The sequence below is a fragment of the Pezoporus flaviventris genome, unplaced genomic scaffold, assembly GCF_033815535.1.
Source record: "Pezoporus flaviventris isolate CSIRO_AGI_PZ_B2104156 unplaced genomic scaffold, CSIRO_AGI_Pfla_v1 ptg000035l, whole genome shotgun sequence".
Lineage (NCBI taxonomy): Eukaryota > Metazoa > Chordata > Aves > Psittaciformes > Psittacidae > Pezoporus > Pezoporus flaviventris.
In genome coordinates this window covers 3,907,765-3,926,411 of record NW_026892583.1, presented here as the reverse complement: position 1 = coordinate 3,926,411, position 18,647 = coordinate 3,907,765, and the positions used below count along the sequence as shown (strand labels likewise).

The 18,647-nt window shown below is 55.5% G+C and overlaps 1 protein-coding gene across 1 annotated transcript; it reads right to left on the bottom strand.

Annotated features, from left to right (window-relative positions):
* Positions 1-33: 33 nt before the first annotated feature.
* On the bottom strand, positions 34-15,752 carry CHRM4 (cholinergic receptor muscarinic 4). Its single transcript, XM_061462246.1, has 3 exons — positions 15,621-15,752; positions 3,183-3,224; positions 34-2,963 (listed from the first exon to the last, which is right to left on the bottom strand). The coding sequence occupies exons 1-3, from the start codon at positions 15,673-15,675 to the stop codon at positions 1,486-1,488; spliced, it is 1,575 nt and encodes a 524-aa protein (XP_061318230.1). The 5' UTR covers positions 15,676-15,752; the 3' UTR covers positions 34-1,485.
* Between the last annotated feature and the right edge of the window lie 2,895 nt (positions 15,753-18,647).

Genomic DNA, 18,647 nt, shown 5'->3' with positions numbered 1-18,647 from the left:
GACTCATTCACTCCTCACGTCGTGGCCGCTGGGTTCTGGTCCAAGGTCTTTATTTATCAGGGTGGGCTGGGCTGTGGTTTTTAACAGTTTAAAACACCCAGACCCCAAAGCCCAGCAGGCGCTCTGGGCACGGCTATGTGACTGGTGCTAAAGGCAGTGGCGGGGTGCCCCTCTGCGCTGCACAGCATCGCCCTGGCATGGGGACGGCAAGGACATAGGGACACAGGGTTTGCCAGTGTCAGCGTGGCCCCGTCCCATCCCTCACCTGCACCCGGCCGTGTTCACTGAGGCTCGTGGAGACCCGGCTTTGGGAAAGGCTGAGGAGCATCCCTGGGCTGCGCACAGCGGTGGGATGGGGCTGGGGGTGCTGGATGAAGCCCGCATGCTGAGGGCTCCACCACAACACCGACAATGGGGTTATGTCCATTTACAAAGCTCGGCAGCAAGCTCCTTTTGCCTCTCTTGGGTTCAGCCTGTGGGGCTGGGGACCACCCCAAAGCTGTGCATCAGGCCTCCAACAGCCACCATGGGGAGAGCTGGGGCTTGCTCCTGGCCCTGATGAGACACAGGGCACCTTGACCACATTGCAGCTCCTCTCCCTGACCCCACATCCCTCCCAAGGAGTTTCTTTCAGTCGCTGCTGCCCACTTCTCAAGGGCCTCCTTCCCCCAGGGCTGTGAAGAGAAGTCCTGCACCACACCACTGCTTTGCTTTGCAGCTGTTTCCATTGTTGAAGGAAGAGAGTGGGTTTCACACTCCTCACCAGGAGTGAGATGCTTGGTTTATCTGTCTGTTGTTCAGCCAATTGCTGGCTGAGGGCAGAAAGGGCATGAAGGGAAGAGCAGAGACGAAGCCCAGGGAACAATTTTCCCCACAGTCCCTGGGTGAGGATGTACGATGGTATCTCTCAAGGGAAAGGAAGGAGCTTGCCGCATCTGGTAGGGTGCAATCTTGATTGCCTTGGGAGAGGGCCTGGCTGGGCCAGCAGGACTCTGTGTCCATGCCCGAGCCAGCCTGATCCAAGATGCTGGCAAATGTTTGGCCCTGGTTGCTTGTCATTTCTTGGGTAATAAAGGGTTTAAAAGCCTATTGAAAGCATCCAGCGTTAGGCCGTCTGCATGCAGACAAGCTCTGATGTCCTGGAGAGGGTCATCCAGGGGGGAGAAAAGGCATCCAGTCTTAGGACAAACACCGATGCCATTTGGCCAACCTCTCAAGAGCAGGGTGCTGGGGAGAGCTCCTGGTGACCACATCTCCTCCTCTTGCCTTCTGCTTTCCTGCTGGCTCCCCAAGCTAGTCCCCAGGCCCAGTGTGACTGGAAGGAGCTGCAGCTTGGACCTTTGTCAGCACTGGATGAAGAGCATCATCTGCAATCACTGCACAGTCTGCACTGTTGTGAGTGGGGAGCAGAGCACACCCCCTGGCAAAGGAGGCAAAGGGAAGGGCTTCCATCACCTTACTGAAGAGTGGTCCCTGAGTGCCAGTTTATCTGGCTGTGCCAATGTTCCTGTACTGGCACAGGAGAAGGTGCTTGAAGGTTTTCTTGAACGTGGCATTGCAGAGGGCGTAGCAGGCTGGGTTGATGGTGCTGTTGACATAGCAGAGCCAGTAGCCGATGGACCACACTGTCTCGGGTACGCAGGTCTCGCAGAAGGTGTTGATGAGGACCATCACATTATATGGAGTCCACGTGACCATGAAGGCCAGCAGGATGGCAAATATGGTGCGGGTGACCTTCTTCTCCCGGGCTGCCATCTGCCTCTTCTTCCGTACCTGGCTCCTGGCGATGCTGGCAAACTTCCTGGCGACGTTGGCCGGGCGGCTGTTGGCCAGGGAATTGCGGTCAGAGGCTCCTCCCTTCCCAGGGACAATCTCGATGGCAGTGACACATTCAGACCCGCTCTGCTTGGTGACGATCTTAATCTTGGACCACTTGGAGGTCGGGTTCGTCCGGCGGTGGGACGGGCTCTGACTTTGTGCCGCTGGCAGGATCTCTGCTGTGGGCTTGTCTTTCGTGGTCTGGGTCATGCTGACGGTGCTGGACTCGTTGGATGTCTCCTTTTCCTCCTGATGGCCGGTGCCCTCTGTCTGTGCCGAAGTCTGGTCGTCCACTTTGCCGTTCCTCACCTCCTCCTTCACCTCCGTGGCCCTCTTGGGGGAGTTATTGTTGTTCTGTTTGATCAGGGGGGCCTTGAAGAAGCTGAGGGACCTGCCCTTCCTATCTTTCCTGCTTTCAGGCTTGTGCCTCCCCACCCTGCTCCTGCTGGCCAGGGAGATGTGGATGTACAGCACTGTCATGATGACTACAGGCAGGTAGAAAGCAGCGATGGCTGTGCCGAAGGTCACCGCCGGGTTGGAGAGGAACTGGATATAGCATTCCCTCTCAGGGACTGTCCTCTTGCCCACAATGAACTGCCAGAACAAGATGGCAGGGGCCCAGAGAACGAAGGACAATACCCACGCGAACGCGATCATTAGCCCTGCCATCTTGGTGGTCCTCCTGGCTGGGTACGTCAGGGGCTTGGTGACACAGAAGTACCGGTCAAAGCTGATGATGAGCAAGTTCATGACAGAGGCATTGCTCACCACGTAGTCCAGGGCCAGCCACAGGTCACACACCACAGCCCCCAGTGGCCAGTAGCCTTTGATGATGTAGACCGTGTAGAGGTTCATGGAGAAGACCCCGATGATGAGGTCTGCACAGGCCAGGCTGAAGAGGAAGTAGTTGTTGACAGTCTGGAGCTGGCGGTTCACCTTGATGGACAGCATCACCAGGATGTTCCCCACCACCGTGACGAGGCTGAGCGAGCCAGTGACCGTGGCGATGAAAATCAGCTCCACCGTCTTGTAGTTGGTGGGAGGCTGGATGGCCACCTCGGAGTGGTTGCCCAGGGTGAAGTTGTCGTAGGTCAGGTTGGCCATCTTCGCCTGCCAGGGCTGAGCAGAGAAGTTGTGCATGGGGTCTGCAAGGGGAGTGGGGACAGAAAGGGAGAATGTGACATCTGCCAGCTCGTGCTGGAGGAGGGGGGGATGTGGAGCAGAGTGGTGATGTACAGCACTTGCTGCTAGGATAGCGCAGCACGGAGCCAGTGCCCTGCCCCAGGGACAAGAGCAGGCTTATGGTGTGCCCCCAGCACTCCCAGAGCACCCACAAAGCCCATGCCATGGTCCTCTCAGCTCACCTGTGTCTCTGGCAGCAAACAGCTCCTTCTGGAAGATGAAATCTGGGACAGGGAAAAAAACAAGTTATATTACAGCTTCAGCACAATCAGTTCATGTGAGTCCCAAGGTATCTTAATGGTGGGCACCAACCTTCCCAACAGAGGTAGCCTTGACAAAGAGGCAATGCTGCACAGAGGCAGATGCTGAAAACCCAAACAAGGGTGAAACTGGGTAAAAGAAGAGGAAACAGCCTCAAGATACACAAGGAGGTTTAATTGGATATTAGGAACCATTTCTTCACCAAGAGGGTGCTCAGGCATTGGGACAGGCTGCCCAGGGCAGTGGTGGAGTCACCATCCCTGGAAGTCAATATAAATCACATGGATGAGGCCTTCAGTGAAATGGTTTAGTGGTGGCCTTGGTAGTGCTGGGGAATGGTTGGACTTGATGGTTCTATGGTTCTAATTTGGGTTGGCCTGATCCACAGCCCAGCCCCAGCAGATGTGGGAGAGCAAAGGGCTGCACCAGTGCTGTCAGCCAGCAAAGCCAGAATATACTGGTTTCTTCCCTCAGTCCCACATCACACTTCAGCTGCAGCCACACCAGCCATGGAGATGTGTGTGGTGGAGCCAGCATCTCAGCCTGACACATGCAATTATTAATGAAAGGCGGCAGGAATTACAGGCAGAAGGAACGACTTCATCCAAACTGAGATGCCTGCGGTTAACCCCCAAGGTGAGAGGAGAATGGGCATTCAAAAATAAAAACCCAATGCATCAAAACTGATCTGTTGCCTTCCAGTATTTGAAGGGGGCCTACAAGGATGCTGGAGAGGGACTCTTCATCAGGGACTGTAGTGATAGGACAAAGGAGAATGGGTTAAAACTTAAACAGGGGAAGTTTAGATTGGATATAAGGAAGAAGTTCTTTACTGTGATGATGCTGAGGTGCTGGCACAGGGTGCGCAGAGAAGTGGTAAATGCTCCATCCCTGGCAGTGTTCAAGGCCAGGTTGGACAGAGCCTTGGGTGACATGGTTTAGTGTGAGGTGTCCCTGCCCACGGCAGGGGGCTGGAACTGCATGAACTCAAGGTCCTTTCCAACCAAAACCGTTGTGATTCTATGAAGAGGAATTTCCTGGAAGAGGAGGGGGAAGCAAAGGTGCTTGAGGAGCTGTGCAGGACAGAGGAGCTTCCCATCAGACCTGCCTCACCCACTCTACCCAGACCCCAAAGCTTGCTGGGCTTCACTTCACCCTGGCTGCTCGGAGCATCCCAACCCCACCACCCCACAGCCAGGACAGTGTCTTCAGCAGCTTCACTCAGTGCCTGGGTCATTGCCCCATGGGCACTGCTGCTGGTAGCCCAGCAGGAGCTGGGTGTTCACACCAGAGTGCCTAGCAGAGCACTTGGCACAGCAGGTCTCTGCGAGCTGGCTTGGGTAACGGTGCTGGCTCCAAACACCTGGGACTCCTGAGGCTGATTTTGCTAAATGTATAAACATGCTAGATGTATACAGACGTGCTAAATGCGTAAACATTAAGGCACGCCTCTCCAGAGCAAGGCTTGGCAGGCTTTGGGATGGCTTTGTGTTTGTGAAGTCCTTTAAAAGGAATGCCCTTGCTTCTTGTTTGTGCTGAGGGTAGGAGATTTCTGCCATCAGCAAACAGCCAAGGGTTTAATACAACAGCTTTTTAAAGAGGTGCAGGTGTGAGAAAATGGGAGCAGGGCTGCTGTGATGCTAAAGCTGGGGAACCAACGTAGTTCTTACAGCGGCTTCTGCATTAGCAAGGCTACAGCTGCAGCAGCGGCTGGGCTTTGCTTACACACACAGCAGAAAGAAGTGCTTGAGGGATGGGGAAACGCATCTGTACCATTATCCTCTGAGCCTGGTACACGTGGCCCGTGAAGTGCTTTGGAAAGCAAGAAACCCTTCAGAAATGCTAAATACCGATGGGGCAAAGAAGCCCAGTGGCACTGCCCAGCTTCACACCCAGCTCCTACACAAGGGGAAAGGATGCATAAAGGGAGAAGGAAAGGGTTTTGTGCTGCCGCCCCTCCTAGGCACCCTGCCAAGGATGCAAGAAGAGGTGACAAGTGTATAAGATGGCTTAGAAATCTGTAATTGTGGCAGTTTGGGGGTTGGTTTCAGTACAATTGAAATGAGTTTTAAATTCTTCGCTTTGGTGAGATGGGGAGATTTAGCTGTCATTCCTGTAACAGCTAATCAAACCAATCAGACAAGCTAGCAATCAAGCAGACATCTACCCCAGCTCTTCCAGGAAGAGCTTGAAAATCTTGAAAAGAAACCTCTCCTTCATCTCTGCTAAAATGAGGGTTTCAGTTTTTCCACTTCACTTCGTGAGCCAGCATCCTCATCTAAGTGCCTTTAATTCATTATCAGCCTTGACAGAGGTTTGTGCTCTCAGTTGCCCCAAGTAAGAAAAGTCCATCTCATTCCACTCCATGGAACCGGTCACAGAAATGAAAGAGGAAAACGCTGGCGTGGCCGCTCTCACTCGCCTTCGGATGCCACCCAGAGGTCACGCTGGAAAGCGATGGGCTGAGACGCAGCTGCAGCCGCAGGGTGAAGGACTTCAACGGGTACTTGGAAATGAGCCTTCACTGAAGGGCAAGTATAAAGCAGTGTCCCGACTGAAGGTAGGAGGGGGATTGGCAGTGGTTAAGGATGTGAAGATACGGACCACACACACACAACAAGCTGGAAGACGTGCACACAGCTCACCCTCACCTCCGACACTGGCTATTTTCTGCCATACCACAGCCTATTGGGCATTCCTCTTTCCCTGTCTTCTGCTCTCTCCATCCTGCTATCTCTCTTCTGTCCCTGACACCCTCTGAGCTCACCCAGCACTGAACAGGGCAGGCAGCTCAGTCCAGAGCTGGGATCAGGTCTAGGACCTGCTGACCAAGCCATGGATCATGCCTGCATAGGCACTGGGGATAGATCCTGCTGTTTGCCTTTGCGATGGAGAACACCAAGGTTGTGCAGGCGGTTACGCATGGAGGACCCAGGTTGGGGTACAGCCCTTGGGCAGCCCCAGCTCTGCCTGTGCCCCAGGATGTGCCTGAGGACAGAGAGAGCACACAAGATTGCTGCAGTGCTGCAGTGGAATCACACTTGTTAGCGCGATTCCATCTCCACTCTCACACCAGCTGCAGCACTGTTCCCAGTGCTGTGAAGCCCCCAGACACCCAGAGACCTCTCCAGACCTGGGGTATCCCAGATAAATGCCTCTCCTGTGCCCTGCAGTGCTCATCTCTCTCCCCTGCACATTCCTCTTCTCCATCCTCTCATGACCTTGTCCCACATCATCTTCCCTGTCTCCGTTCCCCTTTGTCCACTCATATCCATGCTGGCACCATAGCCAGGGAGGAGATGCAACCTCGTCAAAGCCCAGAGGCCACTTCAGAAAGGTTCCTGATACTCAGGCCCCTACCTCCGATACCAATTGGCTTTTCAGCCTGCACACACCATTCCTTGCCTGCGGCATGCAGTGGGTGCTCTCTCAGACCTGCTCTCACCAGCCAGCTACAAACTCCATCACCAGCCAGCTACAAACTCCATCACCAGCCTTCTCCTTCCTTAGGACTTCCAGCTGTAATTTATGTCTGGTTTTCTCCTCTCCATTGAAGCCATTAGGAGCTTATAAATCTCCACTGATAGCACCTTTTGGTTTAAGGGTTCCTGTGGCTGCCGCAGCACTCACAAAGCACGTCCTCGAGACAGGGAAACACTTTTCCCTTCTCACCCAACATCTTGCACGTTACGGATGAAGACAGGGACAGGCAGCCACAGATCCAAGACAAAAAGGCTGCAGTTTGGTTTTCACCTATTTTGAGCAGGGCTTGGCACAGCAGCCTGAGATGCCACCACATCACTGCCCGAGATGCCATCACCGTTGGTCAAGGAGACAGCTCAAGAGCCAGTGATCAAAGCCAGTTCTGCCCACCCCTCCTCGGTCACAGGGTGATGTGTGGGGGCACAGTGAAGTGCTTCTGTTCTTTCCTTGCTGCACACCTCATGTGTCACTCCAGCAAGCCTTCAGCCTGTCAGCACCTTCAAAGAGCCTTGCAGCACGTCGCAAGCTTAGAAAGGAGAAAGCCCTTTCATGGACCACTCCATCGGGTGACCTGCTGAGCATTCACCCTGTATGGGACAGAGAGTCTTGCTCTCTCCTGCCCATCCCTGCATGTCTGGAGATGGCCACCCTCCCCACCAGCATGGAGAAGGCAGCAGGAGAGGCTGGTGTTCACACACACCCATGCAATGGTGGCACCTCGAGCTACGGGATGAGCTTCTGGAGCAAGCAGCCCTACTGCCGCAGTGTCCCCTTCCTCTGCTTCCCGTACCGCACAGCCTCCCTGAGCCCCTCCATGGCCCCTGTCCCTCACACCACCACCCTGCTCTGTCACTGCCACCATCCCATCCCCATCCTCATCCTCGGGGCCAGGGGGAGCAGGGGCAGAGTCATGGCTGGTCCACATGCAGCTTGAAGTGAGGTCTATGGGAATGAGCAGGGCTGTGCACGGCACCCGGCACACTCAGCAAGCACTGCCACCAGAAGCCAAGCTCGCACCACTCAGGGGAAGAAGATGCTCGTAGGGGAAGGAATGGCATTAGAGAAAGCATCGTTTTCACAGAGGCTTCTGAGTGCGAGCTGCTGCCAGGGACATCTCCAGGGGAAGGCACACATCACTCCCTGCTCTGACTGTGTGCACAGGGCCGGGGTCAGGGCACATCAGCTCTGCCGTTGCTGCTGGAAAGAGCAGGGCCAGCCCTCAGCCCTGCTGCCGGCCCCCTGCTTGTCTTGGCTTTCCTTTAAGCGCCAAGAGGGTGAACATCTTAATGGGATTAGTTCCATCGTGTCGAACTGCTGATGAGATGTGGGGCAGGGCGCTTTGGGCAGCCGCAACCTGAACCCGAGGGGAGGGGGGGATAGGAGGTGCGGAACAGATAGTTGTGTTTATGGCTCCTGCGCACAAAGGGAAGGGACACTCGGAGAGGGGTGACAGATTTCAGCGCTAATTGCGTTATCTAATAGCCATTAATTAGTCCCTGAGTCATAGCACCAGTTTTCAGCTAGCGAAGGATTGCTCAGGTTGGCAGATTCACACCCCTCAGAGTGTGAAAATAATGCTGCAAGGTACCAGGAACAGGCACCTTAGAAATACAATATATGGGGAGAGGATCGAGGAGAGGGCCTGTGCCTGGTGGGGGATTAGCCTGGCTTTGCCCCATCGGGGTGTGCTTTGCCTGGTGCCAGACTGCTCCATGCCTCCACATCAGGAACAACGAAGGAACAAGCCAACCAGGAATGCAGGAAGGAGATGAGGGTCCAGGGGGATTTACTACACTGAGATGGCAGGGCTTCCTCTGGAGCTGGCACAGAGAGTCAATGGACTTCTGAAGTCATTATGCTGCTCCAGAGGAGATCTGAACCATTACACCAGAGGAATTGTGTCTTGCAGTAACATACAGGGTGGATCTGGGCATTCTGTTTTTCCATTAAACAATTCCTTCCTTTCTTTCTCTGCTGTTCAACCGGTTCTCATGACACAAAGCAAATTCCTCTGTCCTAGCAAGCTGAGAGTCTCTGATGGCTTTTCCTGGAGCTACCAGAGCAGCAGTGGGCTCAGTGGCACAGAAGCTGACAGTTGTCGGGGGCAGGCAAAGGGGCTGGAGATACTTTCCAAAGCTCAGCACGTGTTTGTGCATCAGGCGTTGAACATTTGCTGTGTCTGGGGCCAGAAGGGAGCGTTGCAGTCAGCCAACCCGACCATCACTGTGAGCAAGGCAGGAGCCCCCCCGTGCTGCTTCAAACTAGGTGGTTGCTGCTGGGTTTCAGAGCAAAACTGATGCACCCCGTCCATGGTGGCATGCACCCAGCTGCACGAAGGGTCAGAGCGAGTGCTTACAAGCCACTCACATAAGGAGTGCTCAGCCCAGGATCCCACAGCTGCCTCCCCACCGGCTGTCTGTACCCCTAACATGCCCTGAATCATAAGGGGCTACACACCATCGACCCACAGCATCACCAAACAAGAAGAAAACCAGTGAGAAAGTGGGTTTAAGTGGTTGAAAGCGACTCCTATACATAACCAACCAGCATGCTGGCCACACTGACACTGATTAACCATCTCTCACCCAATTATTAGGCCCAGTAAATAACCTATCAGTTATTAGGGAACACTAATAGTGAGCATGCCAAGCATATGTGATTGAAGCGGATGTCCAGCCTTACCCTGCTGTACCCATCCCGCAGCTTCCACACTCACACCAGCTTCAGTGGGTAGCAAAAGGGGGGCAGCTTTGGGCTGGTGACAAAGCTCAGCCCATGCTATTGAGCCAGGAATGTGCTTGGCTCTCAGCTGAGCCACACTTCATCTACTGCATTAATACTCTCTGCCTCTGAGAGATGCTCACGTTCTTTTATATCCCTGGGCTGAAGCTTTGATAGGACCCAGCTGTTTCAAGGCAGCACAGCAGAAATAACCCCACTGCAGCTACAGGTCATACAGGGAAGGGCTTTGGGCTCAGCTAGCAGAGCTTCCCCTCGAAGGAGCAAGAGGATTACAGCCACAAGTGCCTGCCTGGATTAGCTGGGCTCTCCCCAGGGAGAGGTTAGTGGCCAGGATCAGATGCCTGCGGGAGAAGGTGGGGAGCAAGAGGGCAGGGAGTTGCAAGACACCAGATCTGGTTGCTTCTAAGTGCATCTCTCCCTGCCCTAGGGACAAGGACAGGCCTTGCCTGGTGATGGACTCAGACCCTCTTTGGGGAAGCCCATTGCGGGGAAGCCCCTCACCGTGCCACTGTCCCTGGTCTCCCATGCCACCATCCTACCTGGGTGCCAGCCTCTTGTCCCATACAGCAGGATGAGGCTCTGCGGGGATTTGAGAGCACGAATAAGCCAACTGAGCAATGGGTGAGTGAAAAGAGAGCTGATGCCTTGAGCCAAGGGCATAAATCAGGCAAGGGCCCTGCTGGATGGATGTGGATGTGACAGAGCCCTAGTGCTGGGGACAGAGAGCAGAAGGAAAGCTTTGGGATGCTAATGAAATAGGAAGCTGAAAATATTAGATCCCTCTTGGCCACAAGACCACAAGTGTTGGAGGTTGTGCCTGAGCAAGGGGACAGAGTGAAGGACAGGAACTGCAGCAGCTGGTGGGCAGGGGAGCCCAGGGCATGGGCAGGCAGTATGGGAAGTGTGGGAGCCAGGGGAGGAGAGCAGGTATGAAATCCTAATCCATAGGGACAACAGAGGAGGAGAGGGATGGAGAGGAAGGAAGTGGGAATCACTTTGGCTGTCAGGGAGGGATTACACATTGACCCCGCAGAAGAGCCCTAGGAAACTCTTCCAAAAGGGACAGACCTCCTGCAAACCTCTCCCTGCTGCCTTCACTGGGTGCTCCCACCAGCTCCTTGATGGGGAGAGCAGGAACCATGCTGGGGATGGAAAACATCACGGGCTGCAGCTCTGACGCAGGATAGTGGTCCCCAGCCTGACATGGCCCTACGCTAATCCCAATTCCCTGCAGCACTGGGTAGGGGTTTAGCACCTCACTGCCTGTGGCTGCGCATGGTAGCAGAGGGTTTCAAGAGTTGGACATCACTTATGGGCCATGGTGGGCGATCTGAGCTCCGCAAGCAGCCTAGGGATGACTGTGCTAGACACTGCTGCAGAAAGGCAGCCCCAAGCCCAGGCACCTCACGCCTGTTGTCAGGCGGAGGCTGATGTGAGTAGGGTTTTGTTGCTCTCCATCCCTCTCTGCACACACGCACACATTATTTTGGCTTTAATTTGGACTGCAGATGACGTGACTGCCAGCAGAGCAGGGATCCAAGCTACCCCCAAGGCACTAGAGATGGAGAGATGCCGGGTACGCTCCATCCCATCTCAGTCATGCAAAGATCCCGTAAGGATGCTTGTCCTTCCGCGCAGAGCCAGCCCGCTGTGCTGCCGGGGTGGGGGGGCCAGCTCACATCAGCATTGGGAAGGTCTGGGATCGAGGGGTCACTGAAGCAAGGCGCCATGCGAGCCTCTGGAGAACTGCCCCGTGACCAGGAGCGGCCACGAGGGCCCGGGACATGGTGTTTGCAGAGCGGTGTTTTCAGACTCAGCGTTGCACAACTGGAGTTTCCCACAGATGAATCAATCTGGTTCTGCTTAAAGAGCCCAAAGAGGTTAACCCCTTAACCGGTTGACACAAAACGGCTCTGCCAAGAGCCTGAGCCCTGCAGACAGCACATCACCCCGCACCCCTCTTCTCCAGATGCCTTCAGCTGAGGGACCTGGTGCCAGTCCCTGCTGCCTCCTCTGCCAAGCTGCAAGGTGCTATAAAATACATTATATTTAATAGGAATTGTGGTAGCAGGGGGCTGCTTCTCTGCCTGGCTTTCTTGGCTAGAGGAGCGCAGGCAGCCTTGATAGCGCTGGCCGAGGAGCTCCATGGTTTACACTGAGTCCTGCCTTTAAAGGACAAACTTCCAGCTGCTGCTCCTCCTGTGCCAGCTGCCCTGGGATGAAACTCCTCTGCGAGGCTCTTGGAGACAAGCAAACAGCCCTGTGGTTCCCCACGGCCCTGTCCTTCACTCTCTGAGTTACGGAAACAGCACCCGGGGTGCGTGCGGGTCCTCTGCACCAGCACAGCTCAGGCTGTCTAATGCTGGGGTGGGAAGGGAGCAGACCCTTGGGCACTGAGCAGGACTGAAGCCCACACTGCACAGGCCATGCAGGGCTGATGGGGACAGGCTCACAGCAAGACAAGAGGGATGGTGTCACTCCCACAGCTCTGATTCGCAGGACCTCCAGCAATGGTTTTGGGCATTGTCAGTGACCACGCTCAGTGCCTGCAGCCACTGCGTTTGGAGGCTTGGACAGGCTGTGAAGGTAATTTCCTCAGCTAACTTACATCTCACAAGGTATAAACCAAGCCTTTGTTGGAGTTCCTCCTCCGTGCAGCACAGCCTCTGGGCTGAAGGCATCTCTGGAGGGTCCCAGGAGCATCCCTAATGTGAAGGTGTGAGCAGCTTCACCCAGCACACGAGGGGTTGGGCTGCAGAGCGTCTCCAGCAGACCCTCATTTGCTCATGCTCACTGTTCCAGGGAAATCAAGGCCTGAAGCCAGGCCAAATGATGTTGTCCTGGCCCAGAGTCAACTTCCAGGAGGACCAGTGCATCCACCCACAAGGAAGGTGATGGATGCCAACACACACACAGAGTGTGGATACCCCAGTGTCTGCAGGGGGGGACAGGGACTGGTTGTGTGTCTGCTGCTAAAACCCTAAATATCAAGGGGGGGACCTGTTGGCAAGACACATCCTATGCTTCTGCAGCAGCAAAGCACTGGTGCAGTGGGAAAGGCTGCCGGGAAGCACTGGCTCCAGATTCATTTGTCCAGGAAATGCCAAACTCCTTGAAGCTGCAGCAGATGAATTGGTCTGAACACAGCACAACGGCCAACCTTGGTACATCCAACGTCTGGATGAACTGAGACCTTCCCATGCCTACAGGGTTAAAGGGATGTTGTGGGAATCAGTGCTCTCCCAGGGAGGGTTAAGGCTGGCACATTTCTCCATTATGAGTTAGGTGACAAGACCCTGACTGCCCTGCCTCCTAGGACCCGGGGTAGAAGAGCACGTGAGCATTCCTAGGAACTGGTGTCTGTTTGCTGACTGGTGGCCTGAATCCCTCGGGAAAGGGACGGCTTCGGCATGGCTCCAAGCTCCGGCTTCCGGAGGATTCAACCCTGCTCAGGTCCCTGGCACCACCACTGGCGCCTGGCACACTGGTGGGTGCTGTGCTAGGGCAAGCTAAAGAGCAGTCAGTGGGCATGCCGGGAAAGGGATGAAAAGGAGAGAGGAAGTAGATGGGAATGAGCTGGTCCAAACTTCCACACCCTGCATCCTTCATCTCCCTGAAACACGTCCTTTAGACACACAGGTTTAGAGTGAGCCCAGAACAGATGCTGAAATGCAAAGCAAACCTCCTCCCTTGGCTTACTGGAGAGCTCCATGTCAGACCGAGCAGAGACCAGCTCAGGGACAGCCCTACTTCTCCAGAAGATGCCCATGATTTACCATGCCAATGAGAAGGGGTCATCTTGGGCACATGAAACTCCTGCTGCACGTACGTGCATGCGGGAAGAGGAGCTGTGTTTGTGCAGAGAGCAGCAGCCCCTCGCAAACAGGCTCCATTTCCCTCTCCTCTTGCTATTGCAGAGCTGCATCTGCCACCTCGGGGGGCACTCACCAACCCTCTTCACCTCTGTGGGTGCTGCTGGCCGGGGCTCAGCAGGGCAAGCAGACACAGTGTGCTAGGGATGCTCTGCATCAGCCGTTCCTCCTGATCTCACTGTTTTTATTCCCTGTTTTTGTCCTTTTTGCTGTTGTTGGTTTATTTCCTGGGGAGATATTTGTCATTTTAATTAAAAAACCCCAAACAAACAAACAAACCCATCCATGACAAAACCTGACATCAATAGCATCTTCCTGCGGACAGTTTGAGAGACAAACCATGCGCCTTCTGCAAACTCAGAGTAATTGGATCACAGCATTAATTAATGATTTCAGTTAATTCCTCTTCTATGAGAGAAACAGACTGACCCACTGAGGCGAGTATGCCCCTTGTGTGACTGAACAAACAGTGTTTACCGGTAGCCTTTCTCCTCCTCCTCCTCTTCCCGCCAGCTTCCTACTCACCAGGTCATTCCCCAGGCCGCTGCCATTCCATGCAGCCGACCTGGGAACCTGCTGCTGGCTCTGAGCAAGGACACATTGGCTTCAAACCCTCAGGAACCGGGAGCTGCTGTGCACAGGGACAGATCCCCGCTCCCATCCCTACGCAGGGACTCTGCCTGCTGGGCACCAGCCCGGCTGAGGGGTGACGGGGATGGGTCGCTATTTCTTAGGGTCTCCATCTGGGTGAAATCACCCTGCTTTTTGCTGGATGCCTCATGGAGCCCTGCTCCAGGCTGGAGAGCAGCAGCAGGTGCTCAGATCACAGAAGTCAAGGCATCAGGAAGCAGGTGGTGATGCCCAGCAGTAGTGACAGCGAAAAGCATCTTGCAGTCGCCTGGGATCTCAACGTGAGCGCTGTCACTGGTGTGCCTCACGGAAATCCTGGGCTCTAGGACCCTGGCATCTGAGCATCTTGAGAAACATCAACAGCCACCCCACTGGGTGGGAACCGGCCCTCCCAGCCCCTTTGCTCATCCCACAAGTAGTGGCAGGAGAAGCTGAGCCGCCCAAGTCACCTCAAGGCACCCATGACAAACGCCCAAGCGGAGCCCAACAGCTTTGCCAGCTGGGCACAGAGGAATGCTAGCTGTTCCTCAGGTTGGGAAGCATCTCCCTAGCCTTGGGCTTTGCAAAGAGCAGCTAGAAAATGTGGCTGTAACACAGACAGAGGGGTTGAGAGCGGGACAGAAGAGCATGACTTTCACATAGAGCATTACAGCATTACTTTCATGCAAAAAAATGACAAGAACTGCTCCCTGATTTGAAGCCCATGCCGTTATTTTGGGAGAGGTGAGGGGTGGGGCTGCCTGGCTCTTGTCCATGATGGACCAACAGAGAGCACGGGGCATCTCTGCTGTTACCAGCGGGGAAGGTGCAGCAGGGCCAGCAAGGGCTAAAGGGCAAATGGGACCCACACCTAGAGGGAGAGGGGGCAAGAGCTGTCCCCCTTGCAGTGCCCAACCCAGCAAAGGGCTCTGTGGAGAGGTGGGGAACTTCTGCCTAGTCATGTTCTGGGAGGTGGCCAAGGGGCCAGCGGGGTTTTGTCCAGCATGGGGACAGCGTCCAAAACATGTGGGATCTCGTCCCTGCTGCTCCTGCTGGAATATAGAGGGAAGCACAGCAAGCGTGAAGGTAGTTTCCTGCTCAGAAAGCAAACCTCCTTCTGAAAGCAAGCACCAGGGGAGTAGATACCCTCCCACTCCACATCCCCCAGGGATGCAGGGTGCTCCTATGCCCGTGGCAGGGTGCTGACAGGGCCGGTTCCCAGGCGGTCTGAAGGATCCGAGGCGCCTTGGACCACAGATCGCGGGAGCGGTGCTGGTTCGGATGGGAGCAGGGAAGGGGGGTGCCAGATCTCTTCCCGGCGCCCTGGCAGAGCTGCAACCCCGCACGACTCCCGCATGCCGGGGCGGCGAACCAAATGCGGGGGTTCTGATCCGCGGAGCACGCCGGGGTTCCCGGAGCGACGCAGGAGTGCGGGAAAGTTGGCAGAGAGACACCCGCCATTCCTGGGGCGCCCGGGTGTTACCTCTCCGGGGTGCGCACCCCCTCCCCATGCACTCTGAAGCCATGCGGCCCCCCCATCTCTCAGTGACTCTCGGGGAGGGGGGGGGGGGGGGGGGGGGGGCCGCGGGGATGCCCTGCCCCCCCCTTTCCTTTCCCTCCCGCCGCACACGGAGCCCCCGAGCAGCGACTCACCGGGCAGCCCCCAGGCCGCGCCGCCGCCCGCCGCCGAGCCGTTCTCAGCGGCCATGGTGCAGCGCCGCGCACGCCGCCGCGCCGTCGGGGGCTCCGGCACGCATGGCCCCGGCCCCCGGCTCCCGGCTCCCGGCGGCGCCGTGCGCGGCGGAGGGGCGGGGAAGGGGCGGTGGGAGGGGAGGGCCCGGCGCTGCCTGCTCAGCCCGGTCCTCCCCCCGAGCCCGGCCCCTCCCTCCCATGCTCCCAGATGTGCCTCCCCCAGATGTGAGCCCCCCTCCCCGCCGCAAAGACGCCAGGGAGCCGCGGCCGTTCCACACGCCGCTGTCCCCCCGTCCCAGATGCGCGGAGCCGGACCCTCCGGACGGATGTTGAGGGGGAAAGCGGAGGCGGAGACGGCGCCGGGCAGAGCTGACCCCCCCGTCGAGGCTGCGGGCGGCGCTGTCCGCGGTGCTGCAGGGAGCCCTCCGGCCGCCCAAGGACCGCTCGCTGCCCGCTGCCCGCTGCCCGTCCTCTGCCCGCTGCTCGCTGTCCCCCGCTGCCCGCAGCTTCTGGTGCCTCCCGCACCCACCAGCCCCCCCCGGACACCGGGAGCACCGGGGCCTCAAGGCGGGAGAGAAGGAAAGGGCAGGAGAGGCAGAGCGCAGCCCAGCGGAGCCCGGGCAAAGGGAGTCCTCCATGCACTCCCCGGTCTCCAAAATACAGTTAAAAACCGGTCCTGGCGCACGCATCCGCAGACTTGAAAGGCATGACGAACTCTGCTGGGCTGTCACTAACACTCAGTGTTGGGGTTCTCCCCCAGGACCAAAACCATCAGCAGGTGGTTTCCCAATCATGTCACTGCCCCACCAGTTCTGCTTTCTCCTTTCATTGTGGTTATGAGAAAGTGACAAGCAAGAAGAAACAAACGGGGAGGGAGGGCAAGGAGGGACGAAATCCATCTTCCCTTCCCTCCCCACCTTTCTCTTCTCTCTGCTTCTTAGACCAGCTCTCTCATCCCCCCTCTGCCTCTCACTTGCTCTGTCTCGCAGATACACATGGGTATCATTTCCCCATCTGCTCGACTCTCACACATACACACATAAATACACATAAACAAATAAAAGCCCCACTTTCTCCCTCCTCTGAGTGATCACAGTCTCAAACAAGTTCCCACATCCACTCCTTCACCTCCTCACCCTCCTCTCTTATGTCTCTTGCTCTGGGAGGTAGCACTTAACAAAAGGCTGGTGTTTCATGTCGATGTCTCTGAAATGTTAGCCAGATGTGCCCAGTTCACAGACTTGACCTCTCTCTTCCCCACCTCCTGCAGTCTGGTGTCTTATCCCCGGAGATGAAACCACATTTCTGAACCCCCAGCAGAGAGACCACTGTAAGATAATACAGACACTTTTCTCTGATGACACATCTCCAGCTCCGGGTGCTTCTCTGCACGATGAAAAGGTTAAAGCCTTTTGCCACTTGCATCCACCACTCAGCTACTGCCTTTGCACACCGAGAGGCCCCTGCCACAGCAGCCAGGGAGATACCGTCTTTATCTGGTTACCCTAGGCCAGATCCTAGCATTTCTTTAGTGAGTGTTCAGTCAACTGCTATTAATTTTCTTGCCTGTCTTTGAGGAGCGAGAAGACAAAGCTCTCCTCGCGTCAGCTGGTGCAGAGCCACATGGCTGCACTGAGTGCAGTGAGGCTGCACTGACTTTTGCCAGCTTAACATCTGCCCACACCATTTTTTGCAGTCACCGGCCAAAACGTGGCAAGGACTCCAGCCACTCAGTTAGAGTCTCCTCACCCCAAAGCCCTGACCCCAAATAAATATCATCCTTTCACCTTCCTTTCCCTCCTAATGAAAATAATAATAGTTTCACAACGGTTTGGGTTGGAAATGACCTTAAAGCTCATCCAGTTCCAACCCCTTCCATGGCCAGGGACACCTTCCACTAGAGCAGGGTGCTCCAAGCCCCATCCAACCCGGTCTTGAGCACTGTCAGGGATGGGGCAGCCACAGCTTCTCTGGGCACCCTGTGCCAGCGCCTCAGCACCCTCACAGGGAAGAATTTCTTCCTAATGTCTGATCTGAATCTCTCCTCTTTCAGGTTAAAACCATTCCTCTTGTCCTGTCCCTACAGTGCCATGTAAAAAGCTCCTCTCCAGATTTCATGTAGGCCCCTTTTAGGCACCGGGAGCTGCTCTAAGGTCTCCCCAGACCCTCCTCTTCTCCAGGCTGAACAAGCCCAGCTCTCTCAGCCTGTGTGAAGAAACCTTTGCCATGCTCTGGGTGAACTCATCCGACTGAGGAAGTATCTTCTTCAAAGTCAATTTGATTGCACTTGAGTTGAGTTATTTGATTGGTCTCTTGTTTCAAACTACTACTCCCCATGGATAGACAAAAGACTGTAATGAACAGCAAGAAGTCTTCTTCCAAAGCTGATCAGTCATGGAGATAAAAATATGTAACCAAACTGAATACAAAACTTTTTAACTTTAACTTAGCCTAGAGCTATGCTCTCTCATTAGTCAGAAAAAGCAGTTTCTAAAGCCGGGATGCCCCATACATGCTCCCTTTAGAGATAGCACTTGCTTCTCTTGCCTTGACATATTCACACATTCCCTGCCAGCGACTTTTACCAACCCCTCTTGCTGTCACCAAAGTGCCCATCTCCTTCCTTCTTAGGTCACGCAGGCACTGGTCATGAGAAACAGTAACTCCACCCCAGCGTCTGATCCCAGCTTCCAACCCTTCCCCTGGCAACCTATGTTGTGCCAAGCTGTGGGGTGGCACAGGACGGACTTGTGGTTGCCCCACAGCAGAAGGCAGAGGCCAACCTGCCTTCATGTTCAGTGGCCCAAGCTAAGGAAGGGCCTTCCTTGTTCTCTTTTGAGACTAGGACCTGTGACAGCCTAAGTCTCCTGGCATCTCCTTGACTGACACAGCTTGGTCAGTCTTATCTGGAGAGTAGAAGACAGCACATGTCACCTTGTAGGGATCTGCGATACGCCTGGAGCTGGCCATTTTTCATATAATTGCACA

What these genes read in the sequence shown, in the direction of transcription:
- CHRM4 (XM_061462246.1), bottom strand. Translation starts at nt 15,675, where the DNA reads ATGGCCGCTGAGAACGGCTCGGCGGCGGGCGGCGGCGCGGCCTGGGGG. An exon ending in CGCGGCCTGGGGGCTGCCCG is followed by an intron (nt 3,225 to 15,620) that starts GTGAGTCGCTGC and finishes TCCCTGTCCCAG; the next exon opens with ATTTCATCTTCCAGAAGGAG. An exon ending in GTTTGCTGCCAGAGACACAG is followed by an intron (nt 2,964 to 3,182) that starts GTGAGCTGAGAG and finishes CTCCCCTTGCAG; the next exon opens with ACCCCATGCACAACTTCTCT.